General features: G+C 46.1%; 1 protein-coding gene across 1 annotated transcript in view; it reads left to right on the top strand.

Moving 5' to 3' along the window:
• Positions 1-24,238, top strand: part of LOC138364521 (caldesmon-like) — a 70,780-nt gene extending 46,542 nt beyond the window's left edge. Inside the window, exon 7 of the mRNA XM_069324174.1 lies at positions 23,987-24,238. Coding sequence (XP_069180275.1) covers positions 23,987-24,238 — 252 coding nt within the window. The remainder of the gene's footprint in view (positions 1-23,986) is intronic.
• Positions 24,239-24,605: the final 367 nt, after the last annotated feature.

Raw genomic sequence — 24,605 nt, 5'->3', positions numbered from 1 at the left:
CTCAGCCTACTATGCAAGGCCCGATTTGCCTAACAAGCCAAGTTTTCATGAATTAATTGTTTTTCGACTACCTAACCTATCCTAACCTAACTTTTTCGGCTACCTAACCTAACCTAACCTATAAAGATAGGTTAGGTTAGGTTAGGTAGGGTTTGTTAGGTTCGGTCATATATCTACTTCAATTTTATCTCCAATAAAAAACAATTGACTTCATACTTAATGAAATGGGTAGCTTTATCATTTCATAAGAAAAAAATTAGGGAAAATATATGAATTCAGGAAAACTTGGCTTATTAGGCAAATCGGGCCTTGCATAGTAGGCTGAGAAGGGCGTTCTGGCTACTAGGTACGACATATATATATATATATATATATATATATATATATATATATATATATATATATATATATATATCAAACTGAAAACTCACACCCCAGAAGTGACTCGAACCCATACTCCCAGAAGCAACGCAACTGGTATGTACAAGACGCCTTAATCCACTTGACCATCACGACCGGACATAATGAGGTGATAGCCGAGGCTATTTGAACCACCCCACCGCCGGCACTCGGATAGTTATCTTGGGCATAGCATTTTACCAAATCACCTCATTCTTTGGGGCAACACGTGAGGAACACAAATGCGAACAAGCCTGAATGGTCCCCAGGACATATGCAACTGAAAACTCACACCCCAGAAGTGACTCGAACCCATACTCCCAGAAGCAACGCAACTGGTATGTACAAGACGCCTTAATCCACTTGACCATCACGACCGGACATAATGAGGTGATAGCCGAGGCTATTTGAACCACCCCACCGCCGGCACTCGGATAGTTATCTTGGGCATAGCATTTTACCAAATCACCTCATTCTTTGGGGCAACACGTGAGGAACACAAATGCGAACAAGCCTGAATGGTCCCCAGGACATATGCAACTGAAAACTCACACCCCAGAAGTGACTCGAACCCATACTCCCAGAAGCAACGCAACTGGTATGTACAAGACGCCTTAATCCACTTGACCATCACGACCGGACATAATGAGGTGATAGCCGAGGCTATTTGAACCACCCCACCGCCGGCACTCGGATAGTTATCTTGGGCATAGCATTTTACCAAATCACCTCATTCTTTGGGGCAACACGTGAGGAACACAAATGCGAACAAGCCTGAATGGTCCCCAGGACATATGCAACTGAAAACTCACACCCCAGAAGTGACTCGAACCCATACTCCCAGAAGCAACGCAACTGGTATGTACAAGACGCCTTAATCCACTTGACCATCACGACCGGACATAATGAGGTGATAGCCGAGGCTATTTGAACCACCCCACCGCCGGCACTCGGATAGTTATCTTGGGCATAGCATTTTACCAAATCACCTCATTCTTTGGGGCAACACGTGAGGAACACAAATGCGAACAAGCCTGAATGGTCCCCAGGACATATGCAACTGAAAACTCACACCCCAGAAGTGACTCGAACCCATACTCCCAGAAGCAACGCAACTGGTATGTACAAGACGCCTTAATCCACTTGACCATCACGACCGGACATAATGAGGTGATAGCCGAGGCTATTTGAACCACCCCACCGCCGGCACTCGGATAGTTATCTTGGGCATAGCATTTTACCAAATCACCTCATTCTTTGGGGCAACACGTGAGGAACACAAATGCGAACAAGCCTGAATGGTCCCCAGGACATATGCAACTGAAAACTCACACCCCAGAAGTGACTCGAACCCATACTCCCAGAAGCAACGCAACTGGTATGTACAAGACGCCTTAATCCACTTGACCATCACGACCGGACATAATGAGGTGATAGCCGAGGCTATTTGAACCACCCCACCGCCGGCACTCGGATAGTTATCTTGGGCATAGCATTTTACCAAATCACCTCATTCTTTGGGGCAACACGTGAGGAACACAAATGCGAACAAGCCTGAATGGTCCCCAGGACATATGTCCCCAGGACATGTCCCCAGGACATTCAAATAGCCTCGGCTATCACCTCATTATGTCCGGTCGTGATGGTCAAGTGGATTAAGGCGTCTTGTACATACCAGTTGCGTTGCTTCTGGGAGTATGGGTTCGAGTCACTTCTGGGGTGTGAGTTTTCAGTTGCATATGTCCTGGGGACCATTCAGGCTTGTTCGCATTTGTGTTCCTCACGTGTTGCCCCAAAGAATGAGGTGATTTGGTAAAATGCTATGCCCAAGATAACTATCCGAGTGCCGGCGGTGGGGTGGTTCAAATAGCCTCGGCTATCACCTCATTATGTCCGGTCGTGATGGTCAAGTGGATTAAGGCGTCTTGTACATACCAGTTGCGTTGCTTCTGGGAGTATGGGTTCGAGTCACTTCTGGGGTGTGAGTTTTCAGTTGCATATGTCCTGGGGACCATTCAGGCTTGTTCGCATTTGTGTTCCTCACGTGTTGCCCCAAAGAATGAGGTGATTTGGTAAAATGCTATGCCCAAGATAACTATCCGAGTGCCGGCGGTGGGGTGGTTCAAATAGCCTCGGCTATCACCTCATTATGTCCGGTCGTGATGGTCAAGTGGATTAAGGCGTCTTGTACATACCAGTTGCGTTGCTTCTGGGAGTATGGGTTCGAGTCACTTCTGGGGTGTGAGTTTTCAGTTGCATATGTCCTGGGGACCATTCAGGCTTGTTCGCATATATATATATATATGTATATAGATATAGCTGTGGTAGCTGAACCACAGCTACCTTCCCTGCCCCTTTGTCTTCCCCACCATTCTCAATTCCCCCATCCCCTCGTCCCCACCACCCCAAACTTCCCTGTCCCCTCGTCCTTCCCAACCATTACCCCCTCCCTTGTTCCCCTCGTCATCCCCACCATTCCCCACTCCCTCGTCCGATGCCTTCCCAAATGGTCAGATGTTCCCATCAGAAAATTGGGAACATCAAGTGATCTGATGTTCCCATCACTGAAATATAAGAAAAACAGTTAAAAAATGAAATGAAAATATGAAAAAATAAAAAAATAAACTATATTCACAAAATGAACGGTATGGTAAACAACACAGCTCAATTCCAAATTCACACAAAATAATTAAATCAAAATGAAAATAAATTAAAACCTATGAAAATTAAATTTATCAATGCAATCAGAAAAACTGAAATGGAATTGTAGCATATTTAGTATAGCTTGTGTGTTGCTCTTAAATGCAACAGATGGCGCTGTTTTTCAAGAAAAGCAGAGTTTTACCTCTCACAGGTGTGTCATCTATACTTATACTTACAAAATGAACGGTATGGTTAACAACACAGCTCAATTCTATCACAATGTCACACAAAATAATTCAATAAAAAATAAAATAAATCGAAATCTATGAAAATAAAATTTATCAATGCAATTGGAAACATTGAAATGGAATTAATGACATATTTAGTATAGCGTGCATGTTGCTATTATGTGCAACAGATGGCGCTGATTTTCAAAAATGCATGTTTGTACCTGTCAGAGGGGGGTGCCATCTATATAGTAGATATATAAAAAGATGCGCCTATTCGAATGCTACGTTGTATCAAAATTTCAAAGCAATCGGTGAAGAACTTTCGGAGATATAGCGGTTATGCTCAAAGGAACATTTCCATTTATATATATATAGATGCATAACTCTCATCCTATAATTACAAGTTGGTAACTCCTTGTGGGGTTGAAGGCTGGTGTGGGGGGGGGGGGGTAGCAGAGCCTGGGCGAGGCCCCGTCATTCCCTGAGAGACCTGTGTGAGGTGAGGACGTGGAGCTCCGTCACCAAGAGTGTAAGTGACCGGGGGGGGGGGGGGGGAGCAGAGCCTGGGCGAGGCCTCGTCATTCCCTGAGAGACCTGTATGAGGTGAGGACGTGGAGCTCCGTCACCAAGAGTGTAAGTGACCTTCTTCAGCTCCACACACCTCGCACTCTCAAGTTAAATTTAACTTTGGCATAAAACACTATTATCTTTCCTACTGATATTAATTATGCACAATTCACCAGGAAGATCTAGCGCTGTCTTAATGGCAACATAAAATAATACTTGAGGTATAAATGCTTATAAGACGAACAATATTTAATTCTATTTCAAATTCACTGTGTTGGGGGACAGGAAGCCAGAGTGTACTCATACACATTAGGCTTATATAGAGGTCCCCTCCCCCCAAACGAATTACTGACCTCGCCCAGGATGCAACCCCATAACAAGCTAACTCCTGAGTGCCTACTGACTGCTAGGTGAACAATGGCATTAGGTGAACAGAAATGTGCCCATCCATTTCTGTCCCGCCGGGGATTCGAACCTGGAATTCTCGATTGTGCTTCGAGAACAACCCCGACTGTACTACCAGGACCCTCAGTGATCAATACTGACAGTCAGTCTAACAAGGAGACTAATCTCAGTCATAGCAAAACAAAATTAACAACTTGCCACTTAATTATGCTACACAACGGTGGTTTAGGCCTACACTGATCGGAATTGATGTATAGGCCTAAAGTTATCGTTATATATGTGGGTCATAGGAGTCTATCTGTCCTCAGGCTAGGCTCGTCCATGCGGCGGTCAACCCAATAAGACACAGTCGTCAATTTTAACGCACTGCTACGTGTTCAAACTTAGACTTTTTCTCAGTTACAAGCTAATATTATTCCATACTAGAATGTGTCCAACAGTTAGGCCTAACTAGGGTAAAGTAAGATTCTGTTGGGCGTTATTGATACAACCTCAGATCATTCCGTCCAGTGGTCGACCCCAAACACGCATTTCTCAATTTTTAAATTCCATTTATTCAAAATATTAATTTTCTCAAATACAAATTAATATTGTTATATATTAGCATACTGTGCATATTTAGGCACTGGTTAGATTCTGTTGGCGATTATTTGTATTTGTAGTTCTTGGGTGAAGCATTTGCAGCGTTGTGGTTCGAAAAAAAGTCGTCAGTGAAGCACTGGTTCCAGAAGTATTCAAATGTCAACAGTTGTGAGTCACAGCCCGTCCACCTAACAACAGTTGTGAGTCACAGCCCGTCCACCTAACAACAGTTGTGAGTCACAGCCCGTCCACCTAACAAAAACCCAAAAGTGATTCCATGCACCCGCCAAACCCCTGTTTGGAATGAGAAACGGTTTACACATGACTCACAACTGATGATGTTCGAACAGTTCCGGAACAAGTGCTTCAATGACGAATTTTGTTTGAACCACAATGCTGTAAATGCTTCATTTCATACTACAAAAAAAAAAAAAATGCCAACAGAACCTAAGCACCTAATCTAACCTATCCTATGTCTATATATGCACAATATGTTTATATATTATAATATTAATTTATATTTGAAAAAAAAATCCATTTTGAATGAACAGCATGTAAAAATTTATGAATGCATCTGTGGGATCTACTGTTGGATGTAATGGACTTGAGTCGAGGATGGGTTGGAGTGTTGTGTGTAGACCGTTTTCCATTCATAAACAGGGGGTTTAGCAGGTGCATGGAATCACTTGTGGCCTTTGTTTATGAGGACGGACTGCTCATCTAATATCCACTCCTCCCCGAAATTAACTAAATTATCAAGCATCAATAAACGCGTTCAAGAAGGCGGGAGCAGCCGTCTTTCACAGGGCTCAACCTGCCCTCTTACAAATTACGTCTGAATATGGCTGTTTACCCGGATGGGCAAAAATGGACGTAATTTGAAAATGAATTTGAAAATATTTGAAAAAAAAATCGTTTCCAAAACAGTAAGTTAAGGTTCTACTGGTAGGTTAGGAGGGCAGGAAATTCCCCTAAAGTTTTAAAACGTCATGAAAAACGTTAATTTAAAATTTTCTCTCCTAACCTTTCCGAGTAAACTGGAGGATTCAACAAAAACGGGACAGTACATTATTTCGTGAGCCGATTTCATTTCAAATTTCGTTCATTTTTGGCCATAGCGCGCATACGAGCGAAAAGCGACGTTATTTTTAAGAGGACGTGGGAGGGAGCAGACATGGCGGCCAATCATCACCAGTTTATCACCTCATTACGAGTAATCATCGTGTATTACTGTCTAAATTAATTCCTTCGACTCCTGGGAAGTAACATTATCAGGTTCAGAGTGCTTTGTAAAAATGGCCAGGAGATTGCCATGTAATTGTGTTCTGGTTATGTTATAACCAGAACAGAACAGCGTGGTGTGCCATGTAGGTTGAATGGATCGAGTGCTGGTGGCCCAAAGTGGATAACAAGGGATTTGAAGAACCTTATAGGTAAAAAGAGAGCGTGGTACAAAAGGATTAAGAATGGGGAAGTCAGTTTAGAACAGGAATTCATACAACTGGTTAGAAATGTTAAAAAAGAGATAAGGAAAGCAAAAAGAAACTATGAAGTTCGCATAGCAGGGCAAGCGAAGACAAATCCTAAAGAGTTTTTTCAGTTATATCGAACTAAAACTAGGGAAAGGATAGCTAGGTCCATTAAAAACTGAGACAGGTCAAATAACGCATAATGACGAGGAGATGAGAAGTATTTTTAATAAATATTTTATATCTGTATTTACTAAAGAGGAATTTAACAAAGTGCCTTCAGCCGAACAAGTCTATGTGGGTGGGGATGAGGACAGGTTGACTAGTTTAGCAGTTACCAGGGAGGATGTAATTAAACAAATAGTAAAACTAAAACCAAACAAATCCCCAGGGCCGGATGACGTGTTTGCCAGGGTGCTTAAAGAATGCAAAGAGGAGCTTTCCGAGCCATTGTCTACCATATTTAATAAATCAAGTAGAGTCAAGAGTTAAGTAGAGTGCCAGTCATGGAAGGTAGCTAATGTGGTACCAATTTTTAAGAAAGGAGATAGATCACTTGATTTAAACTATCGGCCAATTAGCCTAACGTCTATTATGGGAAAGTTACTTGAATCGATAATTGCAAATACAATTCGTCTTCATCTTGAAAAACATAAATTAATAAATGAGTCGCAACATGGTTTTACAAATGGTCGTTCATGTTTAACAAATTTGATATCTTCTTATTCCAGCATAGTTGAGGCAGTTGATAGTGGTAAGGATTGTGATGTTGTGTACTTTGACTTTAGCAAGGCTTTTGGTGCGGTGCCGCAAGGGAGACTGATTGGAGGGATTGGAGGGATGGGGGCTCTTGGTGTTGGGGGTGCTGTGTTGAGTTGGATTGGGGCATGGCTATTCCAGGGGAAACAGAGAGTTGGTATGGGTGGGGTTGAGTCGGAGTGGGATGGTGTTGTTGATGGAGTGCCTCGGGGCTCTGTGCTGGGACCTCTGTTGTTTGCAATATGTGTAGGTGATTTAGATTCAGGTTTGAGTAGCAACGTTTGCGGGTTTGCAGATGATACAAGGGTCGGTGGGGTGGATTGACACGGAAGAGAACTCACTATTACTTCGAGTTGATGTGGGTGGGGTTTTGAAGTGGTCAAAAGATTGGCAGATACGGTTTGGTGCTGATGGGTGTAGAGTTCTGAGGCTGGGTAATGATGATGGAGTTGCGGGATGTGAGCTGGATGGTGTTGGGGTTGCGAAGTCGGATTGCGGGGGGGGGGGGGGAGGGGGAGGGTCTGGGAGTTGTGATTGGTGAGAGTTTGAAGCAGGAGGATCGGTGCATGTCTGTTCGTGATGGGGCCGGTGGGACACTGGAATTTGTTAGTCGAAGCGTTGGTGGCGGGACGCCTGGTGTGGTTCTTCAGCTGTATTTTGCTCTGGTTGGGCCTCATTTCGATTGTGCAGTTCGGTTTTGGTCGCCGTACTATGGAATGGATGTGGATTCGCTTGAACGTGTCCAGCGTGGGGTGACTGAGCTGGTTCCCCAAGCTGGAGGTCTTTCATGTGAAGAAAGATTAACAAAGCTTGGGTTGCGTTCGCTGGAGGGGCGAAGGGTTGGGGTGACATGATGGAGGTTTGCGGGTGGATGGGCGGACATAACAAGGGGGATATTACTGGGGTATTGGGGGTATCAACACAAGCCAGAACACGAAACGGTGGGTGTAGGTTGGATAGGTTTGGATTTGGGAGGGACTTGGGTGGGTGCTGGTTCGGTGGTGGGGTTGTTGATTAGTGGCACCGGTTGCTGCGTGGCGTGGTGGAGGTGGGGTCCCTCGATTGTTTCGGGCGCGGGTTGGACATGTGTATGAGTGGGATTGGGTGGTTATAAATAGGAGCTGCCTCGTATGGGCCAATGCGCCTTCTACAGTTGCCTTTGTTCTTATGTTATAGGAGATTTAGAGTAAAAAAGTAAGATTTCGGTATAAATTTCTATAAATTACGTGCTTCAGATTTGCCATCAATTGTTATGTTGGTGATTATATTGTATCTCGTGGCCAGGCCATTCCCTCCCCCTAAAGGTTTCCCAACGTCAAGAAACTGTTGTACTAAAGTGCCCATATCCTAACCTACCAGATGACCCAAAACAGAAAACGATTCAGTATGTAAATTTCGCGAGCCGCTATCATTTGTTAGTACGATAATTTTGGCCTTACGTAGAGTATACGTCAAAATGCGACGTTGTATTAGGAGAACGGGTTGGCCAGGCATACGAGTGTTCTTGATGAGAAGATACGAGGCTCTAGCAGAGTAACTGCTGCCAGACGCCATCATCTTCTTGAGATTATCTTGAGATAATTTCGGGGCTTAGCGTCCCCGCGGCCCGGTCCTCGACCAGGCCTCAATTTTGTTATACACCCCGTCGTCGCTCGGTGGTCCACAGCGAGGCAGAGGAAGCCTCAGTCATGTGAAATTTAACAGCAGAATAGTTAAGCTGTCACCGTTTGTTGGGGAAATCTACCGGTGATTAATTTATTAAAATTTATTTATTTGGGATGGACTGTATTTGATTGTATTTATTACTTATTTATAACTTCTGAGCAGACTGTATAATTATTAATATCACCAGTAAACTTCCTGTCACATAAATTGAGGGGGTTTATATATTCAGTTGATTACACCATAATGAAACGGCTGATAATTTAATTATTCTATACTGTAATTAAACTGTAAGTATTAGTGCTCAATAAATAGGATAATAATAATAAATGATAAAGTCAGCTTATCTGACTAGATGACATAGTAAGTACAACGCTAGTCAGTAAATAAATAAGAACATAAGAATAAAGGTAACGGCAGAAGGCCTATTGGCCCATACGAGGCAGCTCCTATCTATAACCACCCAATCCCACTCATAAACATGTCCAACCCGTGCTTGAAACAATCGAGGGACCCCACCTCCACCACGTTACGTGGTAATTGGTTCCACAAATCAACAACCCTGTTACCGAACCAGTATTTACCCAAGTCTTTCCTAAATCTAAACTTATCCAATTTATACCCATTGTTTCGTGTTCTGTCTGGTGTTGATACTTTTAATACCTATTAATATCCCCTTTGTTATGTCCATTCATCCTCTTGTAAACCTCTATCATGTCACCCCTAACTCTTCGCCTTTCCAGTGAATGCAATTTAAGCTTTATTAATCTTTCTTCATATGAAAGATTTCTAATTTGGGGAATTAACTTAGTCTTCCTACACTGGACACGTTCAAGTGAATTTATATCCATTCTATAGTACGGGGACCAAAACTGAACTGCATAATCTAAATGGGGCCTAACCAGAGCAAGATATAGCTGAAGAACCACACTAGGTGTCATGTTATTAACGCTTCGATTAATAAATCCCAGTGTCCTATTTGCCTTATTACGAACATTCATGCACTGATTCTTTTGATTTAAATTCATACTAATCATAACTCCCAGATCCCTTTCGCAATCCGACTTCGCAATCTCAACACCATCTAGCTCGTGTCTTGTAACTCTATTATCATTACCTAGCCTCAGAAATTTACATTTATCAGCATTTATTCTGCATCTGCCACTCTTTTGACCATTTCAAAACTCTATTTAGTTCAACTTGAAGTGATAGTGAGTCTTCTTCCGTGTTAATTTCCCCTACCGAATTTTGTATCATCTGCAAATTTGCAGATGTTGCTACTTAAACCTGAATCTAAATCATTTATATATATTATAAACAACAGAGGTCCCAGGACAGAGCCTTGAGGCACTCTACTAACAACATTATCCCACTCTGACTTAACCCCATTTATACTAACTCTCTGTTTCCTTTGGAATAGCCATGCCCTAATCCAACTTAATATAGCATCCCCAGTACCATGAGCCTCTATTTTTTTAATCAGTCTTTCATGTGGCACTGTATCAAAAGCTTTACTAAAGTCAAGGAACACAACATCACAATCCTTACCACTATCAACTGCCTCAACTATGCTGGAATAAAAAGATAGCAAATTTGTTAAACATGAACGGCCATTTGTAAAACCATGTTGCGACTCAATTATTAATTATGTTTTTCAAGATGAAGACGATTTGTATTTGCAAATAGACTCGTTCAGAGTGCATACGAGTCAGGTGTAGTACTCTCCTCTTGGTCCTCTTGTGGTGCAATACTGGCGTCGCCTTCCTGGTGACGCCACCTCAACATAAATGACAATCTCCCACTTAGAGTGTAGTCCCGACTCCAGCTTGCCCAAGTAATATATTGTAGCCGAGCACAAGTGTTAGTAAATTCTTCTCATTATTTCATTGTTGCACAGTCTCTAACTCAGTCTATTTGAATAATGTTATTTTATTACCACATTTAGGTACATCTGCATTTGTGCAGCTACCCTAGACTTTATGAAGGGAAGTACAGAGTGCGTCTAGCTTCGTGATGCTAAAAATCCCCATCACACAGGATGGTTAGTCATACAGAGGCATGTGATCAGTAGTCTGCACTGGCAGACTCTGGGTGCATTATGAGGATATCCTCAAGAACACGAAAGTGAATGAAGTAATTGCTACGTTCCAGGTACCTCATGCCAATGGGTCTGAGTGGTCTGATAACTGGGCATTCGGTGATGCAGAGTGTGAGATCATGCCCCAGTTCCTGCTCACAGAGTTTGCTCCTGGTGTGCTCGGGATTGGGAGATAAATAAATCTCGCCCCGTGGGTCTGTAAGACGTGCTTCCTCACCACTTAATCCCACAATAAATAACATTTATTGGCCAAAAATAGGTTTAATGGGGAAAAGACTGATATAGTGAGCACTTTCCTGTGATTGTCGTGGTTGTTGTTGTTGTTGCTTTAGATTTAGGTACTCAGAACCAGATGGCTATGTAGCACGGACTATAGTGAGCCCGTAATTGAGTTCGGTTATTCGCGACAACCTTATTACTGTGATATCTGGGTCAAAGTTTTAAATGGAGGTGGGGTTTTCCTGCTTCATGCACTGATTTAATCTTTTGTTTAAATAACGCAATAACGTTATCTTGGTGGCAGATATACATGCACAATGTTCACTAGTGTGTCCCATTCTTCAACTGCTTCTCTAATCATTGTATTCGCTGTGGATTTTGCATTTAATGCAGCTGGTCTTGGTGGATGAATGTTGAGTTTGATGCGCCGGTCTTCAGTTGTTTCACATTCCGGTAAGTAATGCAATAATGGCCTTTCTGCATCTGTTCCACAGATATGACACTCTTTAACTATTGTGTTTATTACCTCCCAGCAGCACTTGTAGCCAAGTCTGAGTCTGTGTATGGCTACTGCAATGTCTCTGGATATATTTTTGTCAGGCTTGAAAGAGTAGTACCCAGTGGCTTGTTCGTACTACATCCCAATAGATCTTCCTTCGCTACTTTGGCTCGGTGGCGACTTTTAATAGTAGGGAGTATTTTCTTCGTGATTTGCTCCTTAATCTGTGAAAAACGTGGATGTATTTTAAGCTGTACAACAGGTAGGACAGTGTCAATTTTTGCTAGTGAGTCTGCCTTTTCATTGCCATCTGTGCCAAATGTGACTTGGTATACAATTTAGGGTGATTGACAGTTCTAGATTGAGTGCTTCTTTTCCTACATGTAAAATTTGTGATGAGTTATATATTATCTCTGTGTTAGCTGGATAACAATGCCTGTAGCAAAGATTTTGAATCGGTATGAATGATGACATCTTATAAATTATTCTCAATTGCATAATTTATGGCCTCCTTCAGGGCATATAATTCTGTTTGCAATGTTAAGCACCCATTCATTCATTCATTCATTCATTCATTCATTCATTCATTCATTCATGCTCCAGTAAGCTTCATGGTTGTTAGCGTAAACTGCTGCCCAAGCAGAATCTCTTTTGATCAACTGACCCATTTTTGAAGATGTGGGTGGCTGTCGGTCTTAAGATGCCTTCCATTTGATGTTCTATGACTTCTTTGAGACTCTGCGAATCACATGCTGATTTTCTAACTGGTAATCCTTCGATGATTATCTGTAGACTCGATTCTTCCCATGGAGGAGGATCTTCTCTTTTGAAGAGAAGATCTTCACGAGGATCTTCTCCGTCTATCTTCTCTTTTGTTTTTAATGGTCCGTTTCAAGTCCACTTTCTCTAGAATCTTGACTAGATTATCTGTCCATGCACTTGTTCTGTATTGAAAGTTTCTATTAAACGATCTGTGTAGGTTATCTGTTATTGACAGTCTGGCGGTGGTTCCAACAAGTTTTGCTGTTATGGTGGCTATTCTTTGTTAGATCCCGTTTTCTAAGGCTGGCTAGTTGGTTTCCATTCTTAGATTCTCTCGACGCATCCATATAGGTGCTCCCAGCATTGTTCTGAGAGTATCATTTTGAGACACTTCCAGTTTCTCCCATTGGTTATCACTGAGGGATGTAAGAGCAGGAGCAGCATAGTCAATGAGTGACCTAACTGCTTGAACGTAGTACATTTTGAGTACTGGTAGAGATGCATCATCTTTAAGACTTGTCAGGGAGCGCAAAGCTGAGTTTCTGGTTTTACAACGTTGCCGAGGATATACAATTTCTCGAGTGAATTTCAACTGGCTGTCTATTATGACTCCGAGGTATTGAAAAGAGGTGACCCACTAAATTTCTTGTCCTTGTCTTGCGAGTCTGATGCCTTGAGTTCTCATTTTAACGGCCATTGCTTTTTTTTTTTTTTTTTTTTTTTTTTTTTTTTTTTTTGAGATATATACAAGAGTTGTTACATTCTTGTACAGCCACTAGTACGTGTAGCGTTTCGGGCAAGTCCTTAATCCTATGGTCCCTGGAATACGATCCCCTGCCGCGAAGAATCGTTTTTTCATCCAAGTACACATTTTACTGTTGCGTTAAACAGAGGCTACAGTTAAGGAATTGCGCCCAGTAAATCCTCCCCGGCCAGGATACGAACCCATGACATAGCGCTCGCGGAACGCCAGGCGAGTGTCTTACCACTACACCACGGAGACTGCTTTGGTTTTATTGGTGTTTATTTTCACTGCTAAGCGTTCCGCTTCCCTGCTGATGAGGTCTAGGCATTTTTGAGCATGGTTCCTGTCGCCTTTACCGTTGATGATGACCACAAAGTCATTTGCATAGTTAAGCAGTTTGGCTTTCGGTAACTTGAGCTTCATGAATTGTTCCACGAAACAGTTAAAGAGAAAGGGGCTTAGTATTCCTCCCTGCAGAGTCCCATTTTCCAACCTCTTTTAGGAGGATATTTTCCTTGAAATTTGACTTTACCTTCCCTGTTCAGCAGACTTCCTTTGGCAAAGGCAAGAACGTGTCATTTGATTTCCTTATCCACCAAGCAACACAGTATAGCTAGAGCATTTGCTAGCTCAAGGGCTTTTTCAAGGTCCAGAAAAATAAGGATGCCTGTTGTGACAGTAATCTCTTTCAAGAGATTGAGCCTGCTCTTCCCTACATAAAGTTACTCATATATACAACAAGAAGATGCTAAGTTCAAGATACGTATATCAGTAGCACAAAACATTTTGACCAGGGGTAAAACGTACCCTAAACTCGCTCCACTCCACACTCCCTCCGGCCGGCTCGCCACCGTCGTCAACAACCAAACTACCACTCCAAGCCAGCGCTCTTCCCGATTGGTGGATCAACGACTGTACTCGACGCCAGCGCCATCTACCCCCCCATATAAATAGCCACACACGAGCTGTGGACTTCAGAATATCCTAGTGCTCTAAGAGTTGACATCTCTCTCTGGCATACTGACTACAGAGTTACACACCTGGGTTTGTCCGTGATGATCAGGCTGGACGGTTGCAGATCTTCTGCCAAGTTTTTTTTTTATTATTTATTTTTATTTTTACATGCAGAGCATGCAAATTAAATACAATAAAAAGACAGAATACATAAAGGAAAACAATAGACCACCGGCCAGAAGGGCCGACAGCCGAGCACAACAAAACACATACACAAGAAAAACATGAAAAATACAGCATACATCAAAACATAAAACAGAATACAATGGCAATCCAGCAATCACAGTACAAAACAACACCTCCAAAAAACAAAACATACAACAAGAGGCAACAGGTAAAGCAACAGAAAATCAATACATTAACGCCCCGTAACAAAAGGCGAGGCCAATTACAATAAAAATCAGGCAAAAACACAAGTCACTAAACACCGGCCTGAAGGGCCAACATCAAAAACACAAGAAAACAAAAGAACAATAAAACACACAGCAAGCACACAGACTACGAAAAGATCTCATACTTGTCCGGCCACTTTTCCGCCGGGAAGCGAATACAGTACGCTTCCCAAAGTAACATAATGTCCTCCGAAACATGGTCACTATTGAGCGTACGAGGATCGGGCATTAACTCTGGCACACCCACAATAAAACACTTAGCCCGACGAATCCAGATGGTAGAAGGGCACCACGGAGCAGGACGCACACGGTCAACAATATCAAAATGCAACGGATGGTCAGCATCCATCGCCACTCCAAAGGCCAAGATGAGAGGGAGAGGCTCCTTCCCAAGAGGCCGGGCAATGGGCAGCACACTGGGAGCCTCCTCAGCTGCCTCACAGGGCTCCTCGGCAACCACTGAACGTTGCACCTGCCGGGACCCCCCACGCTTGGCATCCTTTTTCAGCACCAGCTTGATGCCTCTGCTCGTACCAGGATCCACACCATCCACGCCCGTAGGAGCAACCACCTCCCACTGCGGAGAACCTTCTGCAGGAGAAAGAACAGGAGGTAAATTAGACGCACAATCATCGTCAACAGCCGACACATGGACATCAGCCACCACCAGCGTCGTAGAGCACGAGGCACCCGGAACCGCCACACCATCTCCCGAAGCTCCACCCGCGTCGTAGTCCTCCATATCAGCCCAAGCAGTAGAAGAGCGCCTAGAACGCTTGGGCACTGGCCGCACATCCTCACAGCCGGAGGCGGACCCAGAACCACGACCCTCACGAACCGGGCGAACCAACGCCCGTCGCAGTACTTCAGCAGCCTCAACCACATGGGGAACCGGGCCGCACACAACAGGATGCTCCACAGCACCCCCAACACCCAACACAGCCGGAACACCTGGCGAGGGCGCAGAACCAGGCGCAGCACCAGGAGTCGAGGAAGACGCAGACGCACTCGGCTGAGGGGCAACAAGCACCGGGGGCATGTCGGGTGACGCAGGAGGGGCCGCATCAGCAGCGACTGGGACCTGCTCCACTTCATCTCCGGAATCCACGCCCTGAGGGAGCGGCGGGAAATCCTCCTCCCGGAATAAGTTAACGGGTGTAGCAGGTGTCTCAGAGCGCCCGGCAGCCTGATGCCCCAACTGGCCACACCGGAAACAAGTACGGGGCTGCCGGGCATAGTACACCCGAACGTAGTAGCCCAGCAGCCGGACAGAAGATGGGATATCCGACCGCAGGCGCATACCTAATGTACGGACGTTCGTCTGCTTCCCAGCTTACTTCCCCGAGGAAAGCGTGTTCACCCGCACACTGATGACTGCACCATACCTCCCGAAGAAGCGCCGGAGAAGGTTTTCAGGGAACTCCAGGGGCGCACCGTGCACACTGACATATGTCAGGGCACCACTTCGGTCCGAGATCGTAACGGAGCCGGCGCCATCCGGCAACTGCAATGAACGCCCCTCGTTCCGCCGGAGGAAGTCCCGATACTCCTCCTCCCCCACGAACTTGACAATCACCCGGTGGGCCGTAACAAGCTCAACGCCATACACAGCTTCCACCGGGACACGAAGCATGTCACACATAACTAACTCAACGGCCGGATAACCAGCCTTACACGTGAATTCCAGTCCCACGGAATTTACCCTCAACACAGGAGGAATAGCCAGGCCCCCCATGGCAAAAAGGCCACGTCAGCACGCAGCCAGGCAGGCAACAACACTCCTCTTCTGCCAAGTCGTTGCCCAGGAGAAGTTGCACTCCAGACATGGGAAAAGGCTTCTCCCTGATGGCGACTTGGACTTCACCGGACACAAAAGGACAATCCAGGTGGACTCTGGCGAGTGGATACGGAGTGGTAGCAGTGAGGTCAGTGATAAGGACGGTTTCCCCGGTGTAGGTGATGTTAGGCACAGCTGATTTCAATATTATTGACTGAAGAGCCGCTGTGTCCCTCCACACACAGTACTACCACTACACACTCTCCTCCACACACAGTACTACCACTACACACTCTCCACTACACACACTCCCTCACACACAGTACTACCACAACACACTCTCCTACACACACAATACTACCACTACACACACTCCCCCCCACACAGTACTACCACTACACACTCCCCCCCACACAGTACTACCACTACACACTCTTCCCCCACACAGTACTACCACTACACACTCTTCTCCCACACAGTACTACTACTACACACTCCCCTCCACACACAGTACTACCACTACACACTCTCCCCCACACACAGTACTATCACTATACACTCTTTCCCTACACAGTACTACCACTACACACAGTTCCGAACACACAGTACTACCACTACACACTCTCCTCCACACACAGTACTACCACTACACACTCTTCCCCACACAGTACTACCACTACACACTCTCCCCCACACAGTACGTCCACTACACACTCTCCCTCCACACAGTACGACCCCTACACACTCTCCCTCCATGCAGTACGACCACTACACACTCTTTTCCCTAACAGTACGTGACCTACACACTCTCCCCCACACAGTACGTCCACTACACACTCTCCCTCCACACAGTACGACCACTACACACTCTCCCTCCACACAATACGACCACTACACACTCTCCCTCCACACAGTTCGACCACTACACACTCTTTTCCCTAACAGTACGACACCTACACACTCTCCCCCACACAGTACGTCCACTACACACTCTCCCTCCACACAGTACGACCACTACACACTCTCCCTCCACACAGTACGACCACTACACACTCTCCCTCCACACAGTACGACCACTACACACTCTCCCTCCACACAGTACGACCACTACACACTCTCCCTCCACACAGTACTACCGCTACACACTCTCCCTACACACAGTATGACCACTACTCACTCTTCCCCCACAGAGTACTACTACTACACACTACCCCCCTCCCCACACACACAGTAATGCCACTACACACTCTCCTCCACACACAGTACTACCACTACACACTCTCCTCCACACACAATACTACCACTACACACTCTCCTCTACACACAATACTACCACTACACACTCTCCTCCACACACAATACTACCACTACACACTCTCCTCCACACACAGTACTACCACTACACACTCTCCCACACTCATAGTACTACCACTACACACTCTCCCCCACACACAGTACTACCACTACACATTCACCTCCACACACAATACTACCACTACACACCTCCCCCACACACAATACTACCACTACACACTCTTCCCCCGCACAGTACTACCACTGCACACACTACCCCCCACACAGTACTACCACTACACACTCTCCTCCACACACAATACTACCACTACACACTCTCCTCCACATACAGTACTACCACTACACACTCTCCCCTACACACAGTCCTACCACTACACACTCTCCTCCACACACAATACTACCACTACACACCTCCCCCACACACAGTACTACCACTACACACTCTTCCCAAGCACAGTACTACCACTGCACACACTACCCCCCACACAGTACTACCACTACACACTCTTCCCCCACACAGTACTACTACTACACACTCTCCCCCCCACACACAGTACTACCACTACACACTCTTCCCCCACACACAGTACAACCACTACACACTCTCCCCCCACACAGTACTACCACTACACACTCTCCCCCACACACAGTACTACCACTACACACTCTTCCCCCCCACACAATACTACCACTACACACTCTTCCCCCACACAGTACTACTACTACACACTCCCCCCCCCCCACACAGTACTACCACTACACACTCTCCCCCACACACAGTACTGCCACTACACACTCTCCCCCACACACAGTACTACCACTACACACTCTCCCCCACACACAGTACTACCACTACACACTCTCCCCCCCACACAGTACTACCACTACACACTCTCCCCCACACACAGTACTACCACTTCACACTCTCCCCCACACACAGTACTGCCACTACACACTCTCCCCCACACACAGTACTACCACTACACACTCTTCCCCTCACAGTACTACCACTACACACTCTCCCCCACACAGTACGTCCACTACACACTCTCCCTCCACACAGTACGACCCCCCTACACACTCTCCCTCCATGCAGTACGACCACTACACACTCTTTTCCCTAACAGTACGTGACCTACACACTCTCCCCCACACAGTACGTCCACTACACACTCTCCCTCCACACAGTACGACCACTACACACTCTCCCTCCACACAGTACGACCACTACACACTCTCCCTCCACACAGTTCGACCACTACACACTCTCCCTCCACACAGTACGACCACTACACACTCTTTTCCCTAACAGTACGACACCTACACACTCTCCCCCACACAGTACGTCCACTACACACTCTCCCTCCACACAGTACGACCACTACACACTCTCCCTCCACACAGTACGACCACTACACACTCTCCCTCCACACAGTACGACCACTACACACTCTCCCTCCACACAGTACGACCACTACACACTCTCCCTCCACACAGTACTACCGCTACACACTCTCCCTACACACAGTATGACCACTACTCACTCTTCCCCCACAGAGTACTACTACTACACACTACCCCCCTCCCCACACACACAGTAATACCACTACACACTCTCCTCCACACACAGTACTACCACTACACACTCTCCTCCACACACAATACTACCACTACACACTCTCCTCTACACACAATACTACCACTACACACTCTCCTCCACACACAATACTACCACTACACACTCTCCTCCACACACAGTACTACCACTACACACTCTCCCACACTCATAGTACTACCACTACACACTCTCCCCCACACACAGTACTACCACTACACACTCACCTCCACACACAATACTACCACTACACACCTCCCCCACACACAATACTACCACTACACACTCTTCCCCCGCACAGTACTACCACTGCACACACTACCCCCCACACAGTACTACCACTACACACTCTCCTCCACACACAATACTACCACTACACACTCTCCTCCACATACAGTACTACCACTACACACTCTCCCCTACACACAGTCCTACCACTACACACTCTCCTCCACACACAATACTACCACTACACACCTCCCCCACACACAGTACTACCACTACACACTCTTCCCAAGCACAGTACTACCACTGCACACACTACCCCCCACACAGTACTACCACTACACACTCTTCCCCCACACAGTACTACTACTACACACTCTCCCCCCCACACACAGTACTACCACTACACACTCTTCCCCCACACACAGTACAACCACTACACACTCTCCCCCCACACAGTACTACCACTACACACACTCCCCCCACACACAGTACTACCACTACACACTCTTCCCCCCCACACAATACTACCACTACACACTCTTCCCCCACACAGTACTACTACTACACACTCCCCCCCACACAGTACTACCACTACACACTCTCCCCCACACACAGTACTGCCACTACACACTCTCCCCCACACACAGTACTACCACTACACACTCTCCCCCACACACAGTACTACCACTACACACTCTCCCCCACACACAGTACTACCACTGCACACTCTCCCCCACACACAGTACTACCACTTCACACTCTCCCCCACACACAGTACTGCCACTACACACTCTCCACCACACACAGTACTACCACTACACACTCTCCCCCACACACATAACATCACACCAGAAGATAACATCAGCGGCATATGCCAGGTTGGCTAACATAAGAACGGCCTTTAGAAACTTGTGTAAGGAATCTTTCAGAACATTATATACCACATATGTCAGACCAATCTTGGAGTATGCAGCCCCAGCACGGAGTCCATATCTAGTCAAGGATAAGACTAAACTGGAAAAGGTTCAAAGGCTTGCCACCAGACTACTACCTGAGCTGAGAGGTATGAGCTACGAGGAGAGACTACGGGAATTAAACCTCACTTCGCTGGAAGACAGAAGAGTTAGGGGGGACATGATCACCACATTCAAGATTCTGAAGGGAATCGACAGGGTTGATAAATACAGTCTATTTAACACAAGGGGCACACGCACTAGGGGACACAGGTGGAAACTGAGTGCCCAAATGAGCCACAGAGATATTAGAAAGAACTTTTTTAGTGTCAGGGTGGTTGACAAATGGAATGCATTAGGAAGTGATGTGGTGGAGGCTGACTCCATACACAGTTTCAAGTGTAGATATGATAGAGCCCGATAGGCTCAGGAATCTGTACACCTGTTGATTGACGGTTGAGAGGCGGGACCAAAGAGCCAGAGCTCAACACCCGCAAACACAACTAGGTGAGTACAACTAGGTGAGTACACACACAGTACTACCACTACACACTCTCCCCCCCACACAGTACTACCACTACACACTCTCCCCAACACACAGTACTACCACTACACACTCTCCCCAACACACAGTACTACCACTACACACTCTCCCCAACACAGTACGTCTACTACACACTCTCCCTCCACACAGTACGACCACTACACACTCTCCCTCCACACAGTATGACCACTACACACTCTTCCCCCACACAGTACGACCCCTACACACTCTCCCCCGCACAGTACTACCGCTACACACTCTCCCTACACACAGTACGACGACTACACACTCTCCCTCAATATGGTACGACCAATACACACTCTTCCCCCACACAGTACGACCCCTACACACTCTCCCCTACACACTCTCCCTACACACAGAGTACGACCACTACACACTCTCCCAAACAGACAGTACGACTACTACACTCTCTCCTCCACACACAGTACTGCCACTACACACACTCCCCCCATATACAGTACTGCCATTACATACTCTCCCACACACACAGTACTACCACTACACACACTATCTCACACACTGTACTACCACTTCACACTTTCCCCAACATACATTACGACCACTACGCACTCTTCCCCCCACACAGTACTACCACTACACACACTCTCGCCCACACAGTACGACCACTACACACTCTCCCAAACACAGTACTACCACTACACACTCTCCCCCACACAGTACTACCACTACACACTCTCCCCCTGACACAGTACGTACCACTACACACTCTCCTTCCACACAGTACGACCACTATATACTCTCCCCCACACAGTACTACCACTACACACTCTCCCCCACACAGTACTACCACTACACACTCTCCTCCACACACAGTACTACCACTACACACTCTCCCCCACACACACAGTACTACCACTACACACTCTCCCCCACACAGTACTACCACTACACACTCTCCCCCTGACACAGTACGTACCACTACACACTCTCCTTCCACACAGTACGACCACTATATACTCTCCCCCACACAGTACTACCACTACACACTCTCCCCCACACAGTACTACCACTACACACTCTCCCTATATGCAGTACGACCACTACACACTCCCTACACATACAGTACGACCACTATACACTCTCCCTCCACACAGTACGACCACTAAACACTCCCTACACATACAGTACGACCACTACACACTCTCCCTCCATCTATTACGACCACTAAACACTCCCTACACATACAGTACGACCACTAAACACTCTCCCTCTATACATACCCAACCATTTGGGCTGGACGGTAGAGCGACGGTCTGGCTTCATGCAGGTCGGCGTTCAATCCCCGACCGTCCAAGTGGTTGGGCACCGTTCCTTCCTTCCCCCGTCCCATCCCCAAATCCTTATCCTGACTCCTTCCCAGTGCTATATAGTCGTAATGGCTTGGCGCTTTCCCCTGAAAACTCCCTCCCTCCCTCTCCCCTCTATACAGTACGACCACTACACACACTCCCCCACATACAGTACGACCACTACACACACTCCCCCACACACAGTACGACCACTACACACACTCCCCACACACAGTACGACCACTACACACACTCCCCCACACACAGTACGACCACTGCACACACTCCCCCACACACAGTACGACCACTAGACACACTCCCCAACATAAAGTACGAACCGCTACACACACTCTCGCCCACAATGTACGACCACTACACACTCTTCCCCACACAGTACGACCACTACACACACTCCCCCCACACAGTACGACCACTACACACACTCCCCCACACAGTACGACCACTACACACACTCCCCCACACAGTACGACCACTACACACTCTCCCCCACACAGTAATACTACTACACACTCTCCCCACACACAGTACAACCACTACACACTCTTCCCCACACAGTACTACCACTACACACTTTCCCCCACACAGTACTACTACTACACACTCTCCCCCTGACACAGTACGTCCACTACACACTCTCCCTACACACACAGTACGACCACTACACACTCTCCCTACATGCAGTACGACCACTACACACACTCCCTCCATCCATTACTACCACTAAACACTCCCTACACACACAGTACGACCACTACTCACACTCCCCCACACAGTACGACCACTACACACACTCCCCCACATACAGTACGACCACTACACACTCTCCCCACACAGTACGACCACTACTCACACTCCCCCACACAGTACGTGCACTACACACAGTCCATCATACACAACCTGTCCCCAGAGGCCAACAACAATAGGATATCATCAGCGGCATATGCTAGGTTGGCCAACATATGAACTGCTTTTAAAAACTTGTGTAGGGAATAGTTCTGGACCCTGTATACCACTTATGTCAGACCAATCATGTAATATGCATCTCCAGCCAGGAGTCCATACTTAGTTAAACACGGACAAAGTTAGAGAAGATTCAGTGGTAAGCCACCAGGCTCGTCCAGGAACTGAGAGGAATGAGCTATGAGGAAAGGCTAAAGGAGCTGAATCTCACGTCCCTTGAAAACAGAAGAGTAAGGGGAGACATGATCTCCCCTTGACCTATAAAATTCTCAGTTCTAACCTAACTATAAATCCACAAGTGGGTTATAATATTACTTAATACCTACTGTTACTGTTTCTTTAAATTTTTCAAAATGGCGAAACCCTAAATCATTTGGCTGGGTTTAGTTGTGACGGTGAGCTTGAGTGTGCTCACTTACAGTGTTACTGTTTATCATACCAGGCAAAATGCTCTAATTAGAGGGGCCCGGGCGGAATCCGAGACCCAGTTCGCGCAGACGAATGGTTGGGGAAGTAAAGCAAGGAAGCTTCCCCTGATCGGCCGTCTGGTCTCGTCTCCTCCGTCCTGCTCCTTCCCTGATGTGATCCCTGTCTGGCGGCTGGTTATGGCTAGCCTGATGAAGGCAGCCATCCTCGCTACTACAGTTTCTGCACTTCTTTCCCTGCTGAAAACTTACTTTGCTTGGCCTCATTATGGTCTTAAGCCCGACGATATGAAACACAAATCAGACCAAAAGGTCTCAATAAAAAAGAAACACAAAAATAAGACACCAAAGGCTTTAGAGGAAAAGGCGATAGAGGAAAAAAGCTTTAGAGGAAACGGCACGTTTGGATGAGGAAAAGGCTTTAGAGGAAAAGGCGATAGAGGAAAAAGCTTTAGAGGAAACGGCACGTTTGGATGAGGAAAAGGCTTTAGAGGAAAAGGCGATAGAGGAAAAAGCTTTAGAGGAAAAAGCACTCTTGGATGAGGAAAAAGCTTTAGAGGAAAAGGCTTTGGAAGCTTTCTTCGCCGACGTCGCCGCCCGCGCGCAGGAAATAATAGAGTTATAGTAGGACTACTTCCACCAGCTAAATGATGAAACATGTAACGAATATCAAAGTTTTTGACTTCAAATTTACCTCAACGAGTAAATCCGGATCGGGAATGAGCGACAGCAATGGTAAGTGCATTTACCTATGCGACACAAGACTGCAGAACAGAAAAAGTTAAGTAAAGAGAAATGAGAGAGCCCAATCGGTTAGTGTGCCTAAGAGGGCATTTGAATGGTTTTCGATCCAAATATGCAATAAATGAAAACTGGTTCGATTTCAATCAAACTTTTTTGACGAGTTTTATATTAAAAGAGTTTCATCTTGTCCAAGTCTAATCATCGAAGCATAAATAGGAAGGGTGAAAAAAATATTGAAGTAGGTGTCA

The sequence above is a fragment of the Procambarus clarkii genome, chromosome 13 (assembly GCF_040958095.1).
Source record: "Procambarus clarkii isolate CNS0578487 chromosome 13, FALCON_Pclarkii_2.0, whole genome shotgun sequence".
Classification (NCBI taxonomy): domain Eukaryota; kingdom Metazoa; phylum Arthropoda; class Malacostraca; order Decapoda; family Cambaridae; genus Procambarus; species Procambarus clarkii.
This window is presented reverse-complemented; position numbering and strand designations above follow the sequence as displayed.